At 37.9% G+C, this 20,740-nt stretch overlaps 1 protein-coding gene across 2 annotated transcripts in view; it reads left to right on the top strand.

Moving 5' to 3' along the window:
* Positions 1-20,284, top strand: part of LOC139469229 (cGMP-dependent protein kinase 1-like) — a 102,993-nt gene extending 82,709 nt beyond the window's left edge. For both annotated transcript variants that reach the window (XM_071251367.1, XM_071251368.1), the window contains 6 exons: positions 10,943-11,032; positions 12,149-12,290; positions 13,788-13,951; positions 14,499-14,684; positions 18,044-18,110; positions 19,350-20,284. In XM_071251367.1, the coding sequence (XP_071107468.1) occupies positions 10,943-11,032; positions 12,149-12,290; positions 13,788-13,951; positions 14,499-14,684; positions 18,044-18,110; positions 19,350-19,445 (745 nt within the window). In that variant the 3' untranslated portion in view covers positions 19,446-20,284. The remainder of the gene's footprint in view (positions 1-10,942; positions 11,033-12,148; positions 12,291-13,787; positions 13,952-14,498; positions 14,685-18,043; positions 18,111-19,349) is intronic.
* Positions 20,285-20,740: the final 456 nt, after the last annotated feature.

A 20,740-nucleotide genomic window follows, 5' to 3' on the forward strand; every position in this document is an offset into this window, starting at 1 on the left:
CACTTTCCTATCAAAACAATTCATTCTAACTTAGGTTTAACCAACTTAACTGGCCTCTTCTTCAGTGACAAGACGTCAATTTTCTCTCAAAACTAAACAATCAATTTCAAGGATCACAGTCATAATCATATTTGGAACTTGATGAAATATTTTATTATGTGTTCTGTTCATCTACATTAAAACATAAATATAATTATAGATCTATTGTCTTATTTTCTTAGGTACAAATTCACAAAGTATTTTGGGTACAATTTAATTTGTTTTGGGTACAAAATCACACATATATAAATAGGAGCCTAGAATCTATATATATTTACACTACCTCGTTGTGTACCAAAATGTTATCGGTTCAGAGGATGGGAGGTTCTCAGAAAGTTTTCAACAACATCTTTAATATTTAAATTGTTCTTTTTGTAATGTTAGACCATTAACAATATTATGTTATTATTATGGCATATCAATACGTTGTATCGCTCTCCGTTGCGATCGTTTTTAGAAAATATTTTGAAATTAAAATCATCGAGCGTGAAATCCATTACGGTTTCGGATTTAGACTTACACATTTGATGGCGACAATCACGAAGAAATATGAAACAAATATGAGTGAAGACTGCTCTCCAGATCAATAAAGAGTAAATAGTTGACGAAAATTAGTAAATTATGTATTTCTTTTGAATTTGAATCTATTTCGGAATTTCTTTATGATAGCTTACCAACTTTTGCATATTTTGCTTCCATGTGTCACATGCGGTACGTGCTTCCGGTTTCAGAAATGATAGCTAAAATTTCAAGTATTTTGATTATTTCACGTAAAATGCATTATTTTGCTATTGAATGGTTTACCTAGAATGTATATCAGTTCAGATTTTGCGTATCATCCAATATCTGTAATTTTTCGCAGTGTTAGTTGACTTTGTTCAACTCAACAAATCGCGAGTTAGGCCACGCCCAAACGTATCACTGACGTTTGTCGGCTTGTCAATGTGTCGGAAAGTTTATCCGACGAAATCATTTGCAAACTCTTTAAAAATGAAATTCTTTTTACAAAGATTTATACATACGTGTCAATAATTCTAGAAAATTAAGTTAGATGTAACAAAATGATTGTAATAGTCTAACGGGATAACTATGCATGTGGAGTTGATTGTTTACCGCCGTTGCCATGATCGTTCAACTTCCATCCAATCGATGATGTTACGATTCAGATTGTTTTTGTTTACAATTAGTTACACCGAAAGTTGCTAATTTTTAGAAATAAAGGAACATGAGTGTTTTCCTTTCGTCAGCAAAAAAAAAATATGATCGAATAGCAAAAATGATGAAATTATAAAGAAAATATCGGACTGCATGCCGCTCAACGTGAAGTGCCAAAAGTCAACAATGGCCGTTTCTGGTAGTTGTGTGCCGAGAAGTTTGGCCGAAACTTTTTTAACTCGCAATATTTTCTTTTTGAGGTAAATAAATGACTGAACATTTTGATATTGAACAAGCTGAGCATTTATGCATGTCATACGTAATTTAAATGTTACGCAAAGCCTTCTTGGTAAATAGATATGGCGAGTTTTATTTTGGGGTGTTGTTATGCTATTCGCCTGTCGAATGGGTTCGACATCAGATGCACGGGGATGGACACCTCTGTCGAATGGGTTCGACGTTAGCGTGCAGAGCTTTAAACAGCAAGCAAACAGCATATGAGATATAGCTTGTTGGTACACAGATAAAGTGAAAATTGGCCCTGTGGTGGTTTTTAGAATTATTTTTGGCTTGGATTGGGAAGAAAGCATGGAAGGAACCTCCTGCTCGGGCTAAATGGATGGTCATGATGTCGGGGATGTTTCATCATTTGTGTAACACAATGCTGATATTTGTGATGATGTGTAGCATTTCTGTGTGATATGTAAGTCGCAATGCTACTTCATCTGATTGTACAAGAACCCAGAAGAGTGGTGTACAGCTTTCAATGTATTTTTTTGTATTATGATGTCATAACTGTACTTTACAAACATGTATCCCAGTCAAAACTATCATACTGTCTCCTTAAGCCATTGTCAATATGCCAAGTTTTAGAAAACTAATTATTAGTTGTGACAGTGGGTAATTTCACAGAAAGTAATAGCTATGTAAATAGAGATAATAACACAAGATTTAAAAAATTTATTCTGAAAATGCTCATTGATTTTCAATCTTTTTTATCTTTAAAAAGCATCTTGAAATAAGACTTAAAAATTTAAGTAGGAGTTAAATGAGCATGTGCTTTGAACAGAATACTGTTCAATTTTGTTTAAAGGAAAACAACACTCCAAGTTTGAAAGTATTGAAGTATGGATCGACTTTTTCTTCACGGATTCAAATTTTGCTTATTATGGACTATAATTTTGACTGGTTTGACTTGTGTTCGGGGCTTTTCTTGCTGTGCTGCGTGAAATGACGCCTATCGGAGAATGAGAAGCTGTAATATCATAACAAAGGTACAGTGGCCCCTCGCTACAACGCTACCAATGGGGTCCAAATAATTAGTGGGCGTTATAGACGATGAGCCGTTTAACAGAGGCCGAGGCGGGGGAGCACGCTCGGCAAATCTCAAATCATCAATATGTGTTTATCTCAAGTCACGTCAAAATAGTATATATTTTTATGGACCTAGATCTACCTGTAATATCATTCATTTATTAAATCTGTCACATTTCACAATGTCTGAAATACGTATTCCATTTCAATTTATCATTTTTTATCGATAAATTAAAAAATTATTCACTATTTCCTGCGATGTATAAATTTTCGGACACACATTTCAACAATGGGTCCGCATCGAACATGTCAAAGAGCAAAATAAAGACGTTTTAAGCAAATCTTTAAATATATTATACAAAGTAATAAATAAAATCAACAAAAATATATCTAAAAGTAATCAAACTTACATCTAAGTTATTATTTCCATCGTTTCGTGCGATCGCGTGTAATGTAAGTCAAATAACATCTCGGCTTTCGTCGCCTTGAATTCTCGGCTCGGACACAACGTTTAATGCAAAAATATATGCATGAAAAATCTGTGTCACAGCTCGTAACCTAGCACGATACATTCACGAAGTTCCATATTTTTAATATATATCGTGATTTCCTGCTTAAAAAGTTCAGAATAACACGATTTAACAAAAATCTTTCGCCAACTTCTGAAATTTATCAAACACGAGCATGGTATCACAGCTATAATTTGATTGGCTGCCTGAGGTCACGTGCTCAAAATTGACCAATCACGAAACTTGTAGCAGATTTTGGCAAGAAAGCGTCATTAGAAACAAATTGATTGGCATTGGCATTGATTGGTCATGTTGCTTAAAATACGGAAAACGAGAGTTTTGACCAGCACTATGCGCATTCATACAAATATAGATACACATTTAAGCCAGATTAATTGGTTTGATACGGTTACTTGATCCGAATCAAAAGGAATGACCGCCGTGTTGTGACAGCAACTACATGTGAGTTGACAGTGTCGCCTCCAATTGGATTGCCCACTAATTAAGAAAATAAACTTCGCTTGTGGTTCTCTTTTATTGCATGCATGCGCTAAGATCAAAGGATGTATAGTGTGAAAAGTTAACTAGTTGAACAATCGTATTTCCGGGACTTGCCGCGGATGTTTTCAAACAGATTATTAGAACTCCATTCAGCGATAAACGGTTGATTATGCAATGAGAAGCGTTATGTGCAAATGAACAACGAACAACAATACAATTATGTCTGTGTAAAACTCTCAGTATTAAAAGTGTACATAAATTTTGGGAGCCATGCGTTACCGCTCGTAGTAACCGAGGTAGCGCTTTATCGAAGAGCACAATAGCGAGGGATCACTGTATACACAAAAGAGCGACAGCCAGACTGACTTGTGTTTTTGTTGTTGATTATTGCATACACAACTTGAAAGAATGATGCTATCCGTCATTATGTTATGTTATGTTATGTAGGTCATAGTTCGCGAAAGGTTGTTCTGACGTGACCTGTAATGGGATGTCCTCGCCGATTTTATCTATGAAATTGAGGTAATCTAAGCATGTGATTAATCCTGTTTTCTATTTTTCTTTAAAGCATTAAGTGTTTATTGTTAAGCAAGTTTATCTCTGCAGCCATTGTAATATGCAGCTACCAGCCGATTCGTCTCACATCAAAACACAGGCTGTGTACTCGCAGGCAGATGACCACGGAGCATGCTGATCACTGTATCGGATTAACAAGATTTATTAATGAGCTGTTTCCCTCAGAGTCAGAGTGCGAGACTGTCGGATTAATAGGTCTGAATAGCACTGATTTAATCGGATAAAGCCCATTGTCGGATTAACGAGACTTGACTGTATTTGACAAAATCTGACAGAACAGGTATTATTATCTAAATAAATGTGATCTTAACTTGATTTTGTATGGCAACCACATAAATCTGATGAAACTAACACACAAATTCTTCAATCTGAGCATGATTTTATCTTGTTTTCAGACAGATTAAAACTACCATAATTTGATTTGTTACTATTTCCTTCCAACACACACAGACTCTATCATTGTATTCCTTGACTTTTGTTATCAAGAGAGGCATTCAAATAAGCCCATAAGGATGGTTTGCCGATATTCTCATGGAATAAATTCCTTTAAACCAAAAAGTACATGGTATCCCTTCAGAGAATTCAGGTAAATGAACAGGTGATAACAGACTTGGTTCATGAAAATGGGAAATTTGAGATAAATTATGAATAGACATAACATTTAAATTGTATTTTCTGTTCTGCTGGGCATTGTTTTATTTGCAGAAATAATGAATACTGGGTGTATTTTCTCGTAAGCTAAGCGAGAAATTGCAAACAGCTGTACACACTTTTTCTACCAGTGATTTGGTTAAAAAATACCAAATAAATATAACTTTGATGTAATTATTGGATGAATTGTGTCTGAAACTAATATTTTAGCAGAAATAATATATTCTAATATTGAGTTGGAACTTTTACAATGTATATTTTTAATAATAACAACCAAAAGTGTAGCACTTTGAAACAACTGATATTACTTGCTGGATATGTTTTCAGATGGAACAATTTGATTAGTTACCACTGTGTCCTCTCACGTTCTTGCTAGAGAAAATACATGAAAACACAATGCAAATATCATAAGTAATAATTATATTAAAATATTAATCAGATACAATGTTCGATGGAATGTTTCCATTAATATCCCATACAGCTGAAGCTGTACAAAGAAATGGTCTTTGTAGCAATGTAATATTTTAAAATATATATAATCGTCTCTCAACTGATCACGAAAGTATTTTTCAGGTGTTTCACATAGGTGTTATAGTGAATAAAGTATGTTGTTTATACATGGGCACTTCACTCCCAGATGAAGGTGTATTCCATCTGCTTTTTTAACCCGTGAAGATCCGGGGTAGAACAGTTCTTCAGCAGTACATGCTTGTCGTAAGAGGCGACTAACGGGATTGGGTGGTCAGGCTTGCTGACTTGGTTGATGCATATCATCGATCCTAATTGCGTGGATCGATGCTCATGATATCAATCACTGGATTGTCTTCTCCAGACTCTAATATTTACAGACCACCATCATATAGCTGGAATATTGGTGAGTGCGGCGTTAAACAACAAACCGACCAGTAAACCTACATATATAAACACTTACCTTTGACACATCCACTGTGCAAGTTAACAGTGATTAATCAATCAACATATTATCGGTTAATCCTTTGATCAATTTTATTTTTAGCAACTCAACTGATCATTCCTCTCTTGCTGTGCTGCCACGTGTATATTACATAACATGTAATACATTGACTACATCAGACCTGGATAATAAACCCAATCTCAGTTTGAATAATTACCACAGACAGTTCTACACCCTCAGAAGCAAGGGTGAACGTTATTGAGTTGTTTTGCATAGTCTTTGTCAGGTAATCTGGGTGGTTCTACCACTAAATATTTGTATTAAAGTCATTAACCGAGCATCAAGTGAATGACAACAAATTCACAGGTGTAGGGTTATACCATGAAACATGGAAGACAAGAAAGGAAAAATAATTGTATTATATGAAATTTGCCTGGAAAATAAGGGTCATGGCTGTTTTGAGTATATGAACTTGACTTTATTGTTGCAAAAATAATAAGTACACATATCTGCTGTATACTAAACTACATAATTGCACACACATGCGGACAGATTTTGAAAGATGAAAGGTTATAGTAAGCATCACCCAATCAAATTCGAAGATTCAAGGGGATTTCCCCCTCACTGTCAAGGAGGTGGTCCAAATCCAGTTTGTTGGTTCACTGACTCAAATTAGCTTCTGGTGACTACATGGGCTAATTAAAACAGCGCCTACTCGACGACTGTGAGTTGGAATGTTGTTTCCCTTTAATCATTTATTATTTTTTAATCTTAGGTTATTTTTGTTGCTGTGAGGGATTCTGTGTGAGCTACTTTGTGTCGCCAATGTTACACAGGATATTAACAGATGTTCACCACAGGTATTGATTCTACATCAGTATCAAGCTAATTGTGTTTATATTAAAATTGTAATTAGTCATTGCTGTCCAAGATTGACATTTGAAATCCAAGGAGCTCTGGCTTATGTTTTCATGTAGACAGATGAGTGATAGCAACAAATCAGCTCAAGCATTATCCAGTAAATTAAGAGTGATCCCAAAATAACTGCACTATGATAAAAATAAGTGCATTCTTCTGATGGTAAAAAAAATTAATTGATGTTATGTTGTTGGTTTCCATGGAAACCACATTGGTTTAAATTACTGTGCCTGATTTAGTAAAGAAAATAATAGCAACAGACCAAGAACTTGATAATGATTGTCATGCAATTTGTTTTGTCTACAATTATTGTAACAAGTGAAGGGCCATGCAATGTGGATGATGAACAGCCTGCTCTTGTTTAAGACAAAACTGTCATCATTTATCAGTTTTATTAAAAAATAATGTCAATGTTTGACATTTATTGTGATAACGTTACTTGATGGAATATGACACAGTGGTATAGGGCATGATTCTAGAGGTGGGCTTGAGTTCTGTGTACATCGACAGCAACGACCATCCACTTCACATAGTGAGACAGATAGATCAATATATAGAGTTGATGTCTGCTGTTGGACATGTGATAGTATCCCCATAATGCTGCTGTCCCTGCATGGTGGCACGGCGGCCATGATGATGCAGCCACACGGAGCAGTACTCCGGTAATATGGAGGTATTTGATGACAGGATGGAAATATACCAGTAGTCATTGAGAGCCGTGTTGATACCTTGTATGACACTCACTGAGAATGATGACGAAATACAACACCCAAAGACGCAGATGATGACTGACATTTATCTTGTTTAATGCAACTAATTTGTGATGGAACGGAGCCAACTTTTCCTATCATTGACATGAGTGGGATAATTTAAATTCCAGACTAATCAGATGAGGAACCATTGATATCAGCATTGAGAGCCACAGTTTCTCCTGGTTAGGTCAGAGTCTAGGAGAGAAGTCGGCAGATCCATAATAATAAGATTTAGTTTAGATTTTCAAAAGCTATTTTTGTAACATATTGCTGGTTTTGCCATGACAGGGATACACAGGTACATACATAGTAAAAATTATTCCAAATTTCATCATGGTCTATCCAAATTGTAGCTCACCAGAAAGGTAGGTTCAAACTAGCTTATTGAATGGCTGTACTTCCTTATGTCTAAAGATGAAATGGGTTTTAATCCGTCCCTGCTGTATTCTGCAGCCAAAACCTTTTACAAATTCAATACTTAATTGAGTAACTTCTGCAACAAATTCTGATAATTCTGCACACAATTCTGCGCAACTTAGGCAATAGTTGTCATGAATTTTGTATTTTGTATGTAGCATTCTGTCTGTCCATCCGTCCGAGCATTTGTATGGCCCATAACTTTTTAACCATGCACCCTAGCTACGCCAAACTTTCTACACACATTAACCACAATGAGTGCTTGTGCCTTTTGCTAGTTTGAAGATTCTGATTTTTTTCATTTTTGCGGTTTCCATGGATACATTTAGAAACATCAAGAATGTATGTTGTGCTAAGCATTTATTATCATACACTAGATTGAAATATATTTGCAAAAACATGTGTTCATTTCAAACATAATGCATCCTCATGGCGTTACAAAGGAAAGGGCAGTTCGTCTGACTTAAAGCAACATGTATATTTCATTAATTAACAAACTATTTACTATTTGTTGTTGACCAGCGGGGATAACGGGGGTATGTGAGCTTTGCTCACTTCTTTCTTGTTCCACCTGTTTGATATGTGGCAGTCATGTTTGAGATAAACTGATCCATGGCTCGAATAGCTTTTTGAAGTGAATCTGGAGATCACTAGTGTTAACATACAGACATGCACTTTCAGTAAGCTATAATACAATTGTCAACTTCACTTAAAATAGCATAAATATTTGTTTACATGTTTAAAAAAGCATACGACTCACATGTTAAAATTCTGCAGTGTATTTGACGATTTCTGCAGCAGATAAATGCAAAATTCTGTATACGTTCTACACAAAATGTGATTTTCTGCAATATGGGTACATTTCTGCACTGAGTGGGCATTTCTGCAAAATGTTCTGTGACCACGTAATACAGCGGGGACTGTTTATTTAGGAGATAAACCTAATATGTTTCAAATTTTGAGGTTGTTCATCGTTGATTAAACACCGCTAAATATCATTTAACACTGTTTGCATTAGCATGAGATTTTAAGTGGAACATTTAGCAGTGTTTAATCAACGATGAACTGCCTCAAACTTTGAAACAGGATAGGTTTATTCTACCATAAATAAAATATGTTTTTTAAAACTAACTCTTCTTCTTGCACACCCCATGTCATTGATTTCTGTGTACTCTTGCTTTTGGCATCAAGAATTAGGTGTTCCAATCCCTTCTCATTGATGGGTTTGAATCGCCTGAATTGTGGTTTTCCAATCAAAATTTGTATAAATAGTTACGCAAATTAAAATAATTTGAAATTACTTTAATGTTTTTTGTTGAAGAAATTAGCAACTTTTCAGTCATCTGTAAGAATGTATGGGCACGAATGCATTCGCCTTTTATTCGATAAACTTAAAAGTAGACATGACGAAAATCATTGTACCTGCAACATTTTCTTGTTCACCTTGTTTCTGGAAATTCCATCTCCTCATCAAACCATGTCAGCTCTAATTCAAGATTTCCATGCATGTCAAAATTGTCATTTATGTTGCTGATTGAAATCTATCAACCATCCCAGCAAACTGGATGACATGTTTGTTTACATTGACGCTGGTGCCTCTTGTGCAAATAATTCCTACACAATGTGAAGCGGCCCTAAACTCAGAAGTGGTTAGCACTCATTAATCACTTTAAACTTAGTATAGTTAACCAACCAAATTAGATCATCCTACAATGACATGGTAGAATCAAGATTATTGCACTTAAATGATGACGTGTTTTGATTGCTGTGTTGAACATGAGGTGGAGTATAATTAGTGGGATATCAACACAAACCACACCAATGTTATGTTGTGGTTCAGACAGATACTAGTAGTTTATGTGCTGGTCGTCCCATGTGTTGTACAATCAATTTGGTAAGGGTTGTTAAATTGTATAACTGTAATAAGTTTTTCTTAGGGTTTTCTTGTGTATGGGAAGTAAAAGAATATCATGATTTGTATTATTTTTCGTTGTGGATGATTGTTGTAGCAAGCATGGACTACAGTGATCCCTCGCTACAACGCCACCTTCGGGGTCCAAATAATTGATGAGCGTTATAGACGATCAGTGGTTTAACGAAGGTCGAGTCGTAGGTGGTAGATGACCAACAAAACAGTATACATGCTCTGCCTACCTATCACAATCTACGTTGCATGTTTCTGAGTTTCAAAAAAGATTAGAATAGAAGTTACTTATGATTCATAGTGTAAAAAAAGATTTATTTGAGTGTGTATTTTCTTGTAAACTAAGCTGGAAATAGCAATCAGCTGTGCACGCGTTTCCTCCCAATCTACCGGTGATTCAGTTAAAACATACCCAGTGATACCACTTTAAAGAAATTTGATGCAATGGTCGGAAGAAATTGTATCTGATATTATTATTTTATCGGGAATAATATATTCCAATATCGTGTTATTTTAGTTGCAGCTTCCACCATATATACTTAAAATTATAAGAACCACAAGCATAGCACTTTGGTACAGATTGTATGCAGGATATTTTTTTACGTATGAAGCGATTTTGACCAGTCACCGTAGGGACTTCCCGCGCTATATGTATTTTGATAGCGAAAACGTTACGTTGACATTTAATAGTCAAACTGCCTCAAATAAGACTTTTAGCGAGTCATGGTACAGCATTTATGATATGTGTATCCATTCTCTTGCAACTAAAGCTCGTTTCAAGGCGTCAATAGCGGTAATCTGACTGTGGTTGCTGTTAATAACGGTGAGTTGTGCGATCTACCGATCACTTCGCATACGATTTTGCCGAAATTATTGTAAACATTATTATAGAATCTAATAATTGAATGAAATTTTAAATATAATTAAGATATATATATTGCAACATTAGTCCAGATAAACAATGAACATTTTTTTTTATTAGTCTACCAGATATTATAAAAATAGGATTAAATTGCGTACTTTGGTTCGGATTTGTTGACTGGTATTTCCGGTGTTACGTGATCGCCGTGATCAGCTGATAATGTTTTCTGAGATGGGGGAAAACATCGTGTCATTGGAAAACTTGAGTTTATTGAAAATGTTGGGAGCCATGCTTTACCACTCGCTATAACCGAGTTAGCGCTATATTGAAGGGCGAAATAACGAGGGAACACTGTAGTAGACGAGGGTCGGTGTCTACATCTCTAAGTGAGTACATTGTATGTTGTTGCAGATTGTTCAAGACGTTCAAGGACAGGAAGTATGTGTACATGCTGATGGAGGTGTGTCTGGGAGGAGAGCTGTGGACGATCCTCAGAGACAGGTGAGACAGGAAGTATTTATACCTGTTGATGGAGGTGTGTGTGGGAGGAGAGCTGTGGACGATCCTCGGAGACAGGTGAGACAGGAAGTATGTATACCTGTTGATGGAGGTGTGTGTGGGAGGACAGCTGTGGACGATCCTCAGAGACAGGTGAGACAGGAAGTATGTATACCTGTTGATGGAGGTGTGTGTGGGAGGAGAGCTGTGGACGATCCTCAGAGACAGGTGAGACAGGAAGTATTTATACCTGTTGATGGAGGTGTGTGTGGGAGGACAGCTGTGGACGATCCTCAGAGACAGGTGAGACAGGAAGTATTTATACCTGTTGATGGAGGTGTGTGTGGGAGGGGAGCTGTGGACGATCCTCAGAGACAGGTGAGACAGGAAGTATGTATACCTGTTGATGGAGGTGTGTGTGGGAGGAGAGCTGTGGACGATCCTCAGAGACAGGTGAGACAGGAAGTATGTGTACCTGTTGATGGAGGTGTGTGTGGGAGGAGAGCTGTGGACGATCCTCAGAGACAGGTGAGACAGGAAGTATGTGTACCTGTTGATGGAGGTGTGTGTGGGAGGAGAGCTGTGGACAATCCTCAGAGACAGGTGAGACAGGAAGTATTTATACCTGTTGATGGAGGTGTCGCACTGTAAAACTTCATTTCCGCAGAAACCGCTTGACCAAAAAATCTGAAAGTTCACATGCTTATGTAACAAATGTTATATTTGGGATAACACTTTCTTAGTAAAGTACAGATTCTCGTACTTTTTTGGGTTGAGTCCCGTCCGGGATTTCATTTGTTACATTTGACCACTTTCTACAGCGATGTGGCACTACTGTATCATTATCATACGGAAACATGTTGTGTCTCATTTGTACTTGAAGTGTAAAAAGGTCCCCCAGAATGATTTGTTTTCCTCAAGCAAATTAAAGCATGTGGTCTGTGTGGTGTTCGGCATAACAATTCGCTTGATCTACTGGTCATGTAATCTTAGGTCCACTATCTATATACAGAACTAAAATGGTGCTCACTCTGAAACCCTGTGCATGACTTCACTCAAACACATTTATTAATTCTGTAATATTTAGAAGAATTATGTATTGCCATGTTTTGCCACTAGGGGGAGTTTTGATGACAACATGGCAAGGTTCTGTGTGGCGTGTGTCTTGGAGGCATTCCAGTACCTACATTACAAGGGCATCATCTACCGAGATCTGAAACCTGAGAACTTACTACTTGACTCAAAAGGCTACATTAAACTGGTAGGCACAACAAAGTCAAGCTGATATACCTCTTTGATGCTAACAACACAAGAAATTGTTTAACAATACTCCTGGGGCAGAAAAATTCCCACATACCCCTTGCTTGTCCCCAGTACCCCTTGCTTGTCCCCAGTACCACTTGCTTGTCCCCAGTACCCCTTGCTTGTCCCCAGTACCCCATGCTTGTCCCACGTACCCCTTGCTTGTCCCCAGTACCCCTTGCTTGTCCCCAGTACCACTTGCTTGTCCCCAGTACCCCTTGCTTGTCCCCAGTACCCCATGCTTGTCCCACATACCCCTTGCTTGTCCCCAGTACCCCTTGCTTGTCCCCAGTACCACTTGCTTGTCCCCAGTACCCCTTGCTTGTCCCCAGTACCCCTTGCTTGTCCCCAGTACCCCTTGCTTGTCCCCAGTACCCCTTGCTTGTCCCACGTATCCCTTGCTTGTCCCCAGTACCCCTTGCTTGTCCCCAGTACCTCATGCTTGTCCACAGTACCCCTTGCTTGTCCCCAGTACCCCTTGCTTGTCCCACGTATCCCTTGCTTGTCCACAGTACCCCTTGCTTGTCCCACGTACCCCTTGCTTGTCCCCAGTACCCCTTGCTTGTCCCACGTACCCCTTGCTTGTCCCCAGTACCCCTTGCTTGTCCCACGTACCCCTTGCTTGTCCCCAGTACCTCCTGCTTGTCCCACGTATCCCTTGCTTGTCCCCAGTACCCCTTGCTTGTCCCATGTACCCCTTGCTTGTCCCCAGTACCCCTTGCTTGTCCACAGTACCCCTTGCTTGTCCCACGTACCCCTTGCTTGTCCCCAGTACCCCTTGCTTGTCCCACGTATCCCTTGCTTGTCCACAGTACCCCTTGCTTGTCTCCAGTACCGCTTGCTTGTCTCCAGTACCCCTTGCTTGTCCCCAGTACCTCCTGCTTGTCCCCAGTACCCCTTGCTTGTCCCCAGTACCTCCTGCTTGTCTCCAGTACCCCTTGCTTGTCTCCAGTACCCCTTGCTTGTCCCCAGTACCTCCTGCTTGTCCCCAGTACCCTTTGCTTGTCTCTAGTACCTCCTGCTTGTCCCCAGTGCCCTTTGCTTGTCTCTAGTACCCCTTGCTTGCTTGGGCATTACGACCACTCCAGCTTCGTTTTGGTGCTTGTCACAGGTAACATCTGTGTGTTAAATCTAAAAAGAAGATGCCACTCAATCTTCATTAATACGGACACAGAAATACAGAGTTGCAGTATGGTTTATACAAAACCGTTTGTCAACAAATTCTCGGTTAAGCCACAATATATTTGCTGCAACAAGCCCCAGGTACCTGTGACCTGGCTGACTGCAGTTGTGTACAGGTCATCATGACACAGCTGTAATATTGCTGACTGCAGCACTATGCACCATTCACTACACACACTATCAACTTCTCACATCGTCCCATGTGAACACTTATGCCTCCGGACTCTCTACATGTGGTTTTTCATGCCTTGTAATCAGAGTATGTGTGTTCTAGGTTGACTTTGGGTTTGCCAAGAAAGTTGGCTCGGGTAAGAAGACCTGGACGTTCTGCGGTACACCTGAATATGTGGCCCCGGAAATCATCCTGAACAAGGGCCATGACCACGCTGTGGATTACTGGTCCCTAGGGATCCTCATGTTTGAGCTGCTGACAGGAAGGTGAGTGGCACCCTCAAAGGAGACAATGGAGGAGGATGCTTGTTACAGGATTCAGCTGTTAACGGAGGACCAAAGCTGGGAAAGATGCTAGTTTCCTGAAACATGTTGTAGTCAAACCTGCTCTTCTTTTAAGTTATTGACACTTATAGTATGAAAGTCATTTTGATAATACAGTGAACTACTTTTATAACGAACACGCTTATAACGAACTATCTTTTTGGTCCCGCCCATTTGCTGTGTATGTTCCGTACATTTGCTTATATCGAACTACGGTTATAACGAATTAAAATTAGTGGTCCCTTTGAGTTCATTATGACCGTAGTTTACTGTAGTTAAATTAAGCTTCTGACTGCTTTTAGTTTTAGAAAATTATAAGAAATGTTGCTGACCAGATTACCTATCCTAATTTAGCCTTGTTTTAGAATTGGTAATAGGAATGAGTCATCAACAGGTTCATTTCTTTCTGCTCACATTCTGCGAGTAATTTCTTTCATTCCAGCCATTGTGTGTAAATACATGTATGTTTATTCCTAGCTTTTTCTTCCAGCCCGCCTTTCTCTGGCTCAGACCCAATGAAGACTTACAATGTGATATTAAAGGGCATTGATGTGATTGAATTTCCACGAAAGATTGGACGAAATGCCCATACACTCATCAAGAAGTTGTGTCGGGAAAACCCAGCGGAAAGACTAGGCTATGGCAAAAACGGAATAATGGAGATTAAGAAACACAAGTGAGTTGCTAAGCACCATCAGTGGCCATGCACATCCTTTCCTAATTGGATGTAATTTGGCTTCAGAGAATTCAAATCAGATGTTTGTCAGCTAATAACTTAAATCTGGATCTGAGCATACTTGCTGTGAAGCTGTGTGATATGGTTGGGTATGGTGTGATCTGGTGATCAATCGTTACATAGAGAGTCATGTGGACAGGGGGAATAATATACTCAGAATATCTAAGCAAATGATGAATTATGACACAGTGAGTTTATGTAGATACAGTGATCCCTCGCTACAACGCTACCTTCGGGGTCCAAATAATTGATGAGCGTTATAGATGATCAGTGGTTTAACGAAGGTCGAGTCGTAGGTGGTAGATGACCAACAAAACAGTATACGTGCTCTTCCTACCTAACACGATCTACGTTGCATGTTTCTGAGTTTAAAAAAAGATGAGAATAGAAGTTACTTATGATTCATAGTGAAAAAAAAGATTTATTGAGTGGTAATATGCGCTTTAATAAAAAAAACACATTGTATCCCTTCAGGTAAATAAACAGGTAGATCTATAACAAACTTGGTCAATAAAAGTATGAAATTTGATATAAAACATCACCAGACATGATGATTTACTATTTAAATGTATTTCCTGCTCTCAAAGGCATCATTTTATATGCAGAGATTAAGATTACCTTGTGTATTTTCTCGTAAACTAAGCCGGAAATAGCAATCAGCTGTGCACACGTTTCCTCCCAATCTACCGGTGATTCAGTTAAAACGTACCCAGTGATACCACTTTAAAGAAATTTGATGCAATGGTCGGAAGAAATTGTATCTGAAATTATTATTTTATCCGGAATAACATATTCCAATATCGTGTTATTTTAGTTGCAGCTTCCACTATATATACTTAAAATTATAAGAACCACAAGCATAGCACTTTGGTACAGATTGTATGCAGGATATTTTTTTATGTATGAAACGATTTGACCAGTCATCGTAGGGACTTCCCGCGCAACATATGTTTTTTTTACGAAAACGTTATGTTGACATTTAATAGTCAAACTGCCTCAAATATGACTTTAAGCGAGTCATGGTACAGCATTTTTGATATGTGTATCCATTCTCTTGCAACCAAAGTTCGTTTCAAGACGTCAATAGCGGTAATCTGACTGTGGTTATTGAATGAAATTTTGAATATAATTAAAATAATATATTGCAAACATTAGTCCAGATAAACAATGAACATTTTCTTTTATTACCAGTTATTATAATAATAGGATTAAATTGTGTACTTCAGTTTCGGATTTGTTGACTGGTATTGCCGGTGTTACGTGATTGTGGTGATCAGCTGATAATGTTTTCTGTGATGGGGGAAAACATCGTGTCATTGGAAAACTTGAGTTTATTGAAAATGTTAGTAAGTTTTGGGGGCCATGTGCGCTATAACCGAGTCAGCGCTATATTGAAGGGCGCAATAACGAGGGAACACTGTATGATGTGGTCTATGTAGATATGATAAATTAGGACTCATCGAGTTTATGTAGATAAAATGAATTATGATACAGTGACTCCATATAGATATGATGCATATAGACAGAGTGAGTCTATGTAAATATGATGAACTATGACACAGTGACTCCATATAGATATGATGAATTATGACACAGTGAGTCTACATGGATGTGAATTAATAGTGAATCTATATAGACATGAAGAATTGTGACTGAAAACATGATGAATTATAACACTTAGTATACATATGATGAATCATGAAACAGAGTTATTTATGTCTATGTAATTAGTTATGACACAGTATGTATAGATAGATAGATGGATAGATAGATAGATAGATAGATAGATAGATAGATAGATTAATTGTGACACAGTAAATGTTAATAAGATGCATTATGACACACCAGTATGTATAGATATGATCAATTAAGATACAGTCTATATACATATATTAATTTGAGAGAGTATATATATGATGAGTACTCTATATGACTGGGAACCCAGTGCGAGGTAGTCTTTCATGAACTTAGTGCAAGATAGTCTTTCATGAACTAAGTGCAAGGTAGTCTTTCATGAATGCAGTGCAAGATAGTCTTTCATGAACACAGTGCAAGATAGTCTTTCATGAATGCAGTGCAAGATCGTCTTTCATGAACGCAGTGCAAGGTAGTCTTTCATGAACTTAGTGCAAGATAGTCTTTCATGAACTTAGTGCAAGATAGTCTTTCATGAACTTAGTGCAAGGTAGTCTTTCATGAATGCAGTGCAGGGTAGTCTTTCATGTACTTAGTGCAAGATAGTCTTTCATGAACGCAGTGCAAGGTAGTCTTTCATGAACTTAGTGCAAGATAGTCTTTCATGAACGCAGTGCAAGATAGTCTTTCATGAACTTAGTGCAAGATAGTCTTTCATGAACTTAGTGCAAGGTAGTCTTTCATGTACTTAGTGCAAGATAGTCTTTCATGAATGCAGTGCAGGGTAGTCTTTCATGTACTTAGTGCAAGATAGTCTTTCATGAACACAGTGCAAGATAGTCTTTTATGTACGCAGTGCAAGATAGTCTTTCATGAACTTAGTGCAAGGTAGTCTTTCATGAATGCAGTGCAGGGTAGTCTTTCATGTACTTAGTGCAAGATAGTCTTTCATGAACACAGTGCAAGATAGTCTTTTATGAACTCAGTGCAAGATAGTCTTTCATGAACTTAGTGCAAGGTAGTCTTTCATGAATGCAGTGCAGGGTAGTCTTTCATGTACTTAGTGCAAGATAGTCTTTCATGAACACAGTGCAAGATAGTCTTTTATGAACGCAGTGCAAGATAGTCTTTCATGAACTTAGTGCAAGGTAGTCTTTCATGAATGCAGTGCAGGGTAGTCTTTCATGTACTTAGTGCAAGATAGTCTTTCATGAACACAGTGCAAGATAGTCTTTTATGAACGCAGTGCAAGATAGTCTTTCATGAACTTAGTGCAAGGTAGTCTTTCATGAACGCAGTGCAAGATGGTCTTTCATGAACTTAGTTCAAGTTAGTCTTTCATGAATGCTGTTGAAGGTTGTCTTTCATTAATGCAGTGCAAGATAGTCTTTCATGAACTTAGTGCAAGGTAGTCTTTCATGAACTTAGTGCAAGATAGTCTTTCATGAACGCAGTGCAAGGTAGGGTTTCATGAACGCAGTGCAAGATAGTCTTTCATGAACGCAGTGCAAGGTAGTCTTTCATGAACGCAGTGCAAAGTAGTCTTTCATGAACGCAGTGCAAGGTAGTCTTTCATGAACGCAGTCCAAGGTAGTCTTTCATTTTCATGAGATTCAATCTTGTACCTTGCCAGTGTACTCAAGTGATGATCTCATTCCTTGCAGGTGGTTCCAAGGCTTCGACTGGGATGGTTTGAGCAAATACTCCATGGTACCTCCAATTGTTCCCAAGGTGAGGTGGTATTTTAGCAGATCTGGATAATGATTTAACATTCCAGCTTTGAATGTGTTTTTTTCTTACACCCTATTATTACAGTTATGTCCCTTATGTATACAGTTATATCTTGTATGTATAGTTATATTTTTTATGTATACAGTTATATCTTGTATGCATACAGTTATATTTTGTATGTTTAGTTATATGTTTTATGTATACAGTTATATCCTGTATGTATAGTTATATCCTGTATGTAGAGTCATATCAAGTATGTATAGTTATATCCTGTATGTATAGTTATATCCTGTATGTATAGTTATATCTTGTATGTATATTTATATCCTGTATGTATAGTTATATCAAGTATGTATAGTTATATCCTGTGTGTATAGTTATATCCTGTATGTATAGTTATATCTTGTATGTATAGTTATATCCTGTATGTATAGTTATATCAAGTATGTATAGTTATATTTTGTATGTAGAGTTATATCCTGTATGTATAGTTATATTTTGTGTGTATAGTTATATCCTGTATGTAGTTATATCCTGTATGTAGAGTTATATCAAGTATGTATAGTTATATTTTGTATGTAGAGTTATATCCTGTATGTATAGTTATATGAAGTATGTAGAGTTATATCCTGTATGTATAGTTATATTTTGTATGTAGAGTTATATCCTGTATGTATAGTTAAATCAAGTATGTAGAGTTATATTTTGTATGTGGAGTTATATCCTGTATGTATAGTTATATGAAGTATGTAGAGTTATATTTTGTATGTATAGTTATATTTTGTATGTAGAGTTATATTTTGTATGTAGAGTTATATCCTGTATGTATAGTTATATCAAGTATGTAGAGTTATATCCTGTATGTATAGTTATATCCTGTATGTATAGTTATATTTTGCATGTATAGTTATATTTTGTATGTATAGTTATATCCTGTATGTAGAGTTATATCCTGTATGTAGAGTTATATCAAGTATGTAGATTTATATTTTGCATGTATAGTTATATTTTGTATGTATAGTTATATCCTGTATGTAGAGTTATATCCTGTATGTAGAGTTATATCCTGTATGTATAGTTATATCCTGTATGTAGATTTATATTTTGCATGTATAGTTATATTTTGCATGTATAGTTATATTTTGTATGTATAGTTATATCCTGTATGTAGAGTTATATCCTGTATGTAGAGTTATATTTTGTATTGGTTCTTCTAACTTCCTGCCTGTCATGTTGCAGATCAAAAGTCCGTGTGACTTCAGCAACTTCGACAATTACCCCGCCGACATGGACATTCCACCAGATGAAAACTCAGGCTGGGACGCCAGCTTCTAGATCACCTGCCACCATCATGTCCATCGCCATCATCGACATCTTCATCGTCAGAGCGTCATGTACAGACTTCACCTCTCGCCATCACCTCATGCCTTCTCACGCCATCAGCAGCACTACATTATGCAGTCACATGACAGTGCGCACGTCACATTACCTGCCATGTCACATGAGAGGGGTCAGTTGCATCACATGATCTGCCTTGTTTGTTGTCACATGGTAGGAAAGCCATCATTGCTGTGTGCCTGGATACAATCAAGTATTAGTGAGGACTTCTTCACCATCATATTGTTATGAAAGTTGTGTACATCTGAATCTGTAGCTTGGCCAATTCTTGATCTGTAGATGTATTGGCTGTATGACAGAACCTGGGCTACATTCTATAGGAGTAGGTGCTGGTTATGTTGGTACATGTACTGGTGGGTGCAACATCACTAGATATAGATTGATTGATGTAGGTGGTAAATTCCCTGCACTGATGTAGGTGTATGCTGGATAAATCCCCTGGACTGTGAGAGTTGCTGGGTAAATCCCCTGCACTGTGAGAGTTGCTGGGTAAATTCCCTGCACTGATGTGGGTGTATGCTGGATAAATCCCCTGGACTGTGAGAGTTGCTGGGTAAATCCCCTGGACTGTGAGAGTTGCTGGGTAAATTCCCTGCACTGATGTGGGTGTATGCTGGATAAATCCCCTGCACTGTGACAGTTGCTTGGTAAATTCCCTGCACTGTGAGAGTTGCTGGGTAAATTCCCTGCACTGATGTAGATATATGCTGGGTAAATTCCTTGCACTGTGAGAGTTGCTGGATAAATCCCCTGCACTGTGAGAGTTGCTGGATAAATCCCCTGCACTGTGAGAGTTGCTGGATAAATTCCCTGCACTGATGAAGGTGTATGCAGAATAAATCCCCTGCACTATGAGAGTTGCTGGATAAATCCCCTGCACTGTGAGAGTTGCTGGATAAATCCCCTGCACTGTGAGAGTTGCTGGATAAATTCCCTGCACTGATGTAGGTGTATGCTGGATAAATCCCCTGCACTGTGAGAGTTGCTGGGTAAATTCCCTGCACTGTGAGAGTTGCTGGGTAAATTCCCTGCACTGTGAGAGTTGCTGGGTAAATTCCCTGCACTGATGAAGGTGTATGCAGAATAAATCCCCTGCACTGATGTAGGTGTATGCTGGGTAAATACCCTGCACTGTGAGAGTTGCTGGGTAAATTCCCTGCACTGATGATGGTGTATGCAGAATAAATCCCCTGCACTGATGTAGGTGTATGCTGGATAAATCCCCTGCACTA

The sequence above is a fragment of the Haliotis cracherodii genome, unplaced genomic scaffold, assembly GCF_022045235.1.
Source record: "Haliotis cracherodii isolate W230 unplaced genomic scaffold, xgHalCrac1.p SCAF_2, whole genome shotgun sequence".
Lineage (NCBI taxonomy): Eukaryota > Metazoa > Mollusca > Gastropoda > Lepetellida > Haliotidae > Haliotis > Haliotis cracherodii.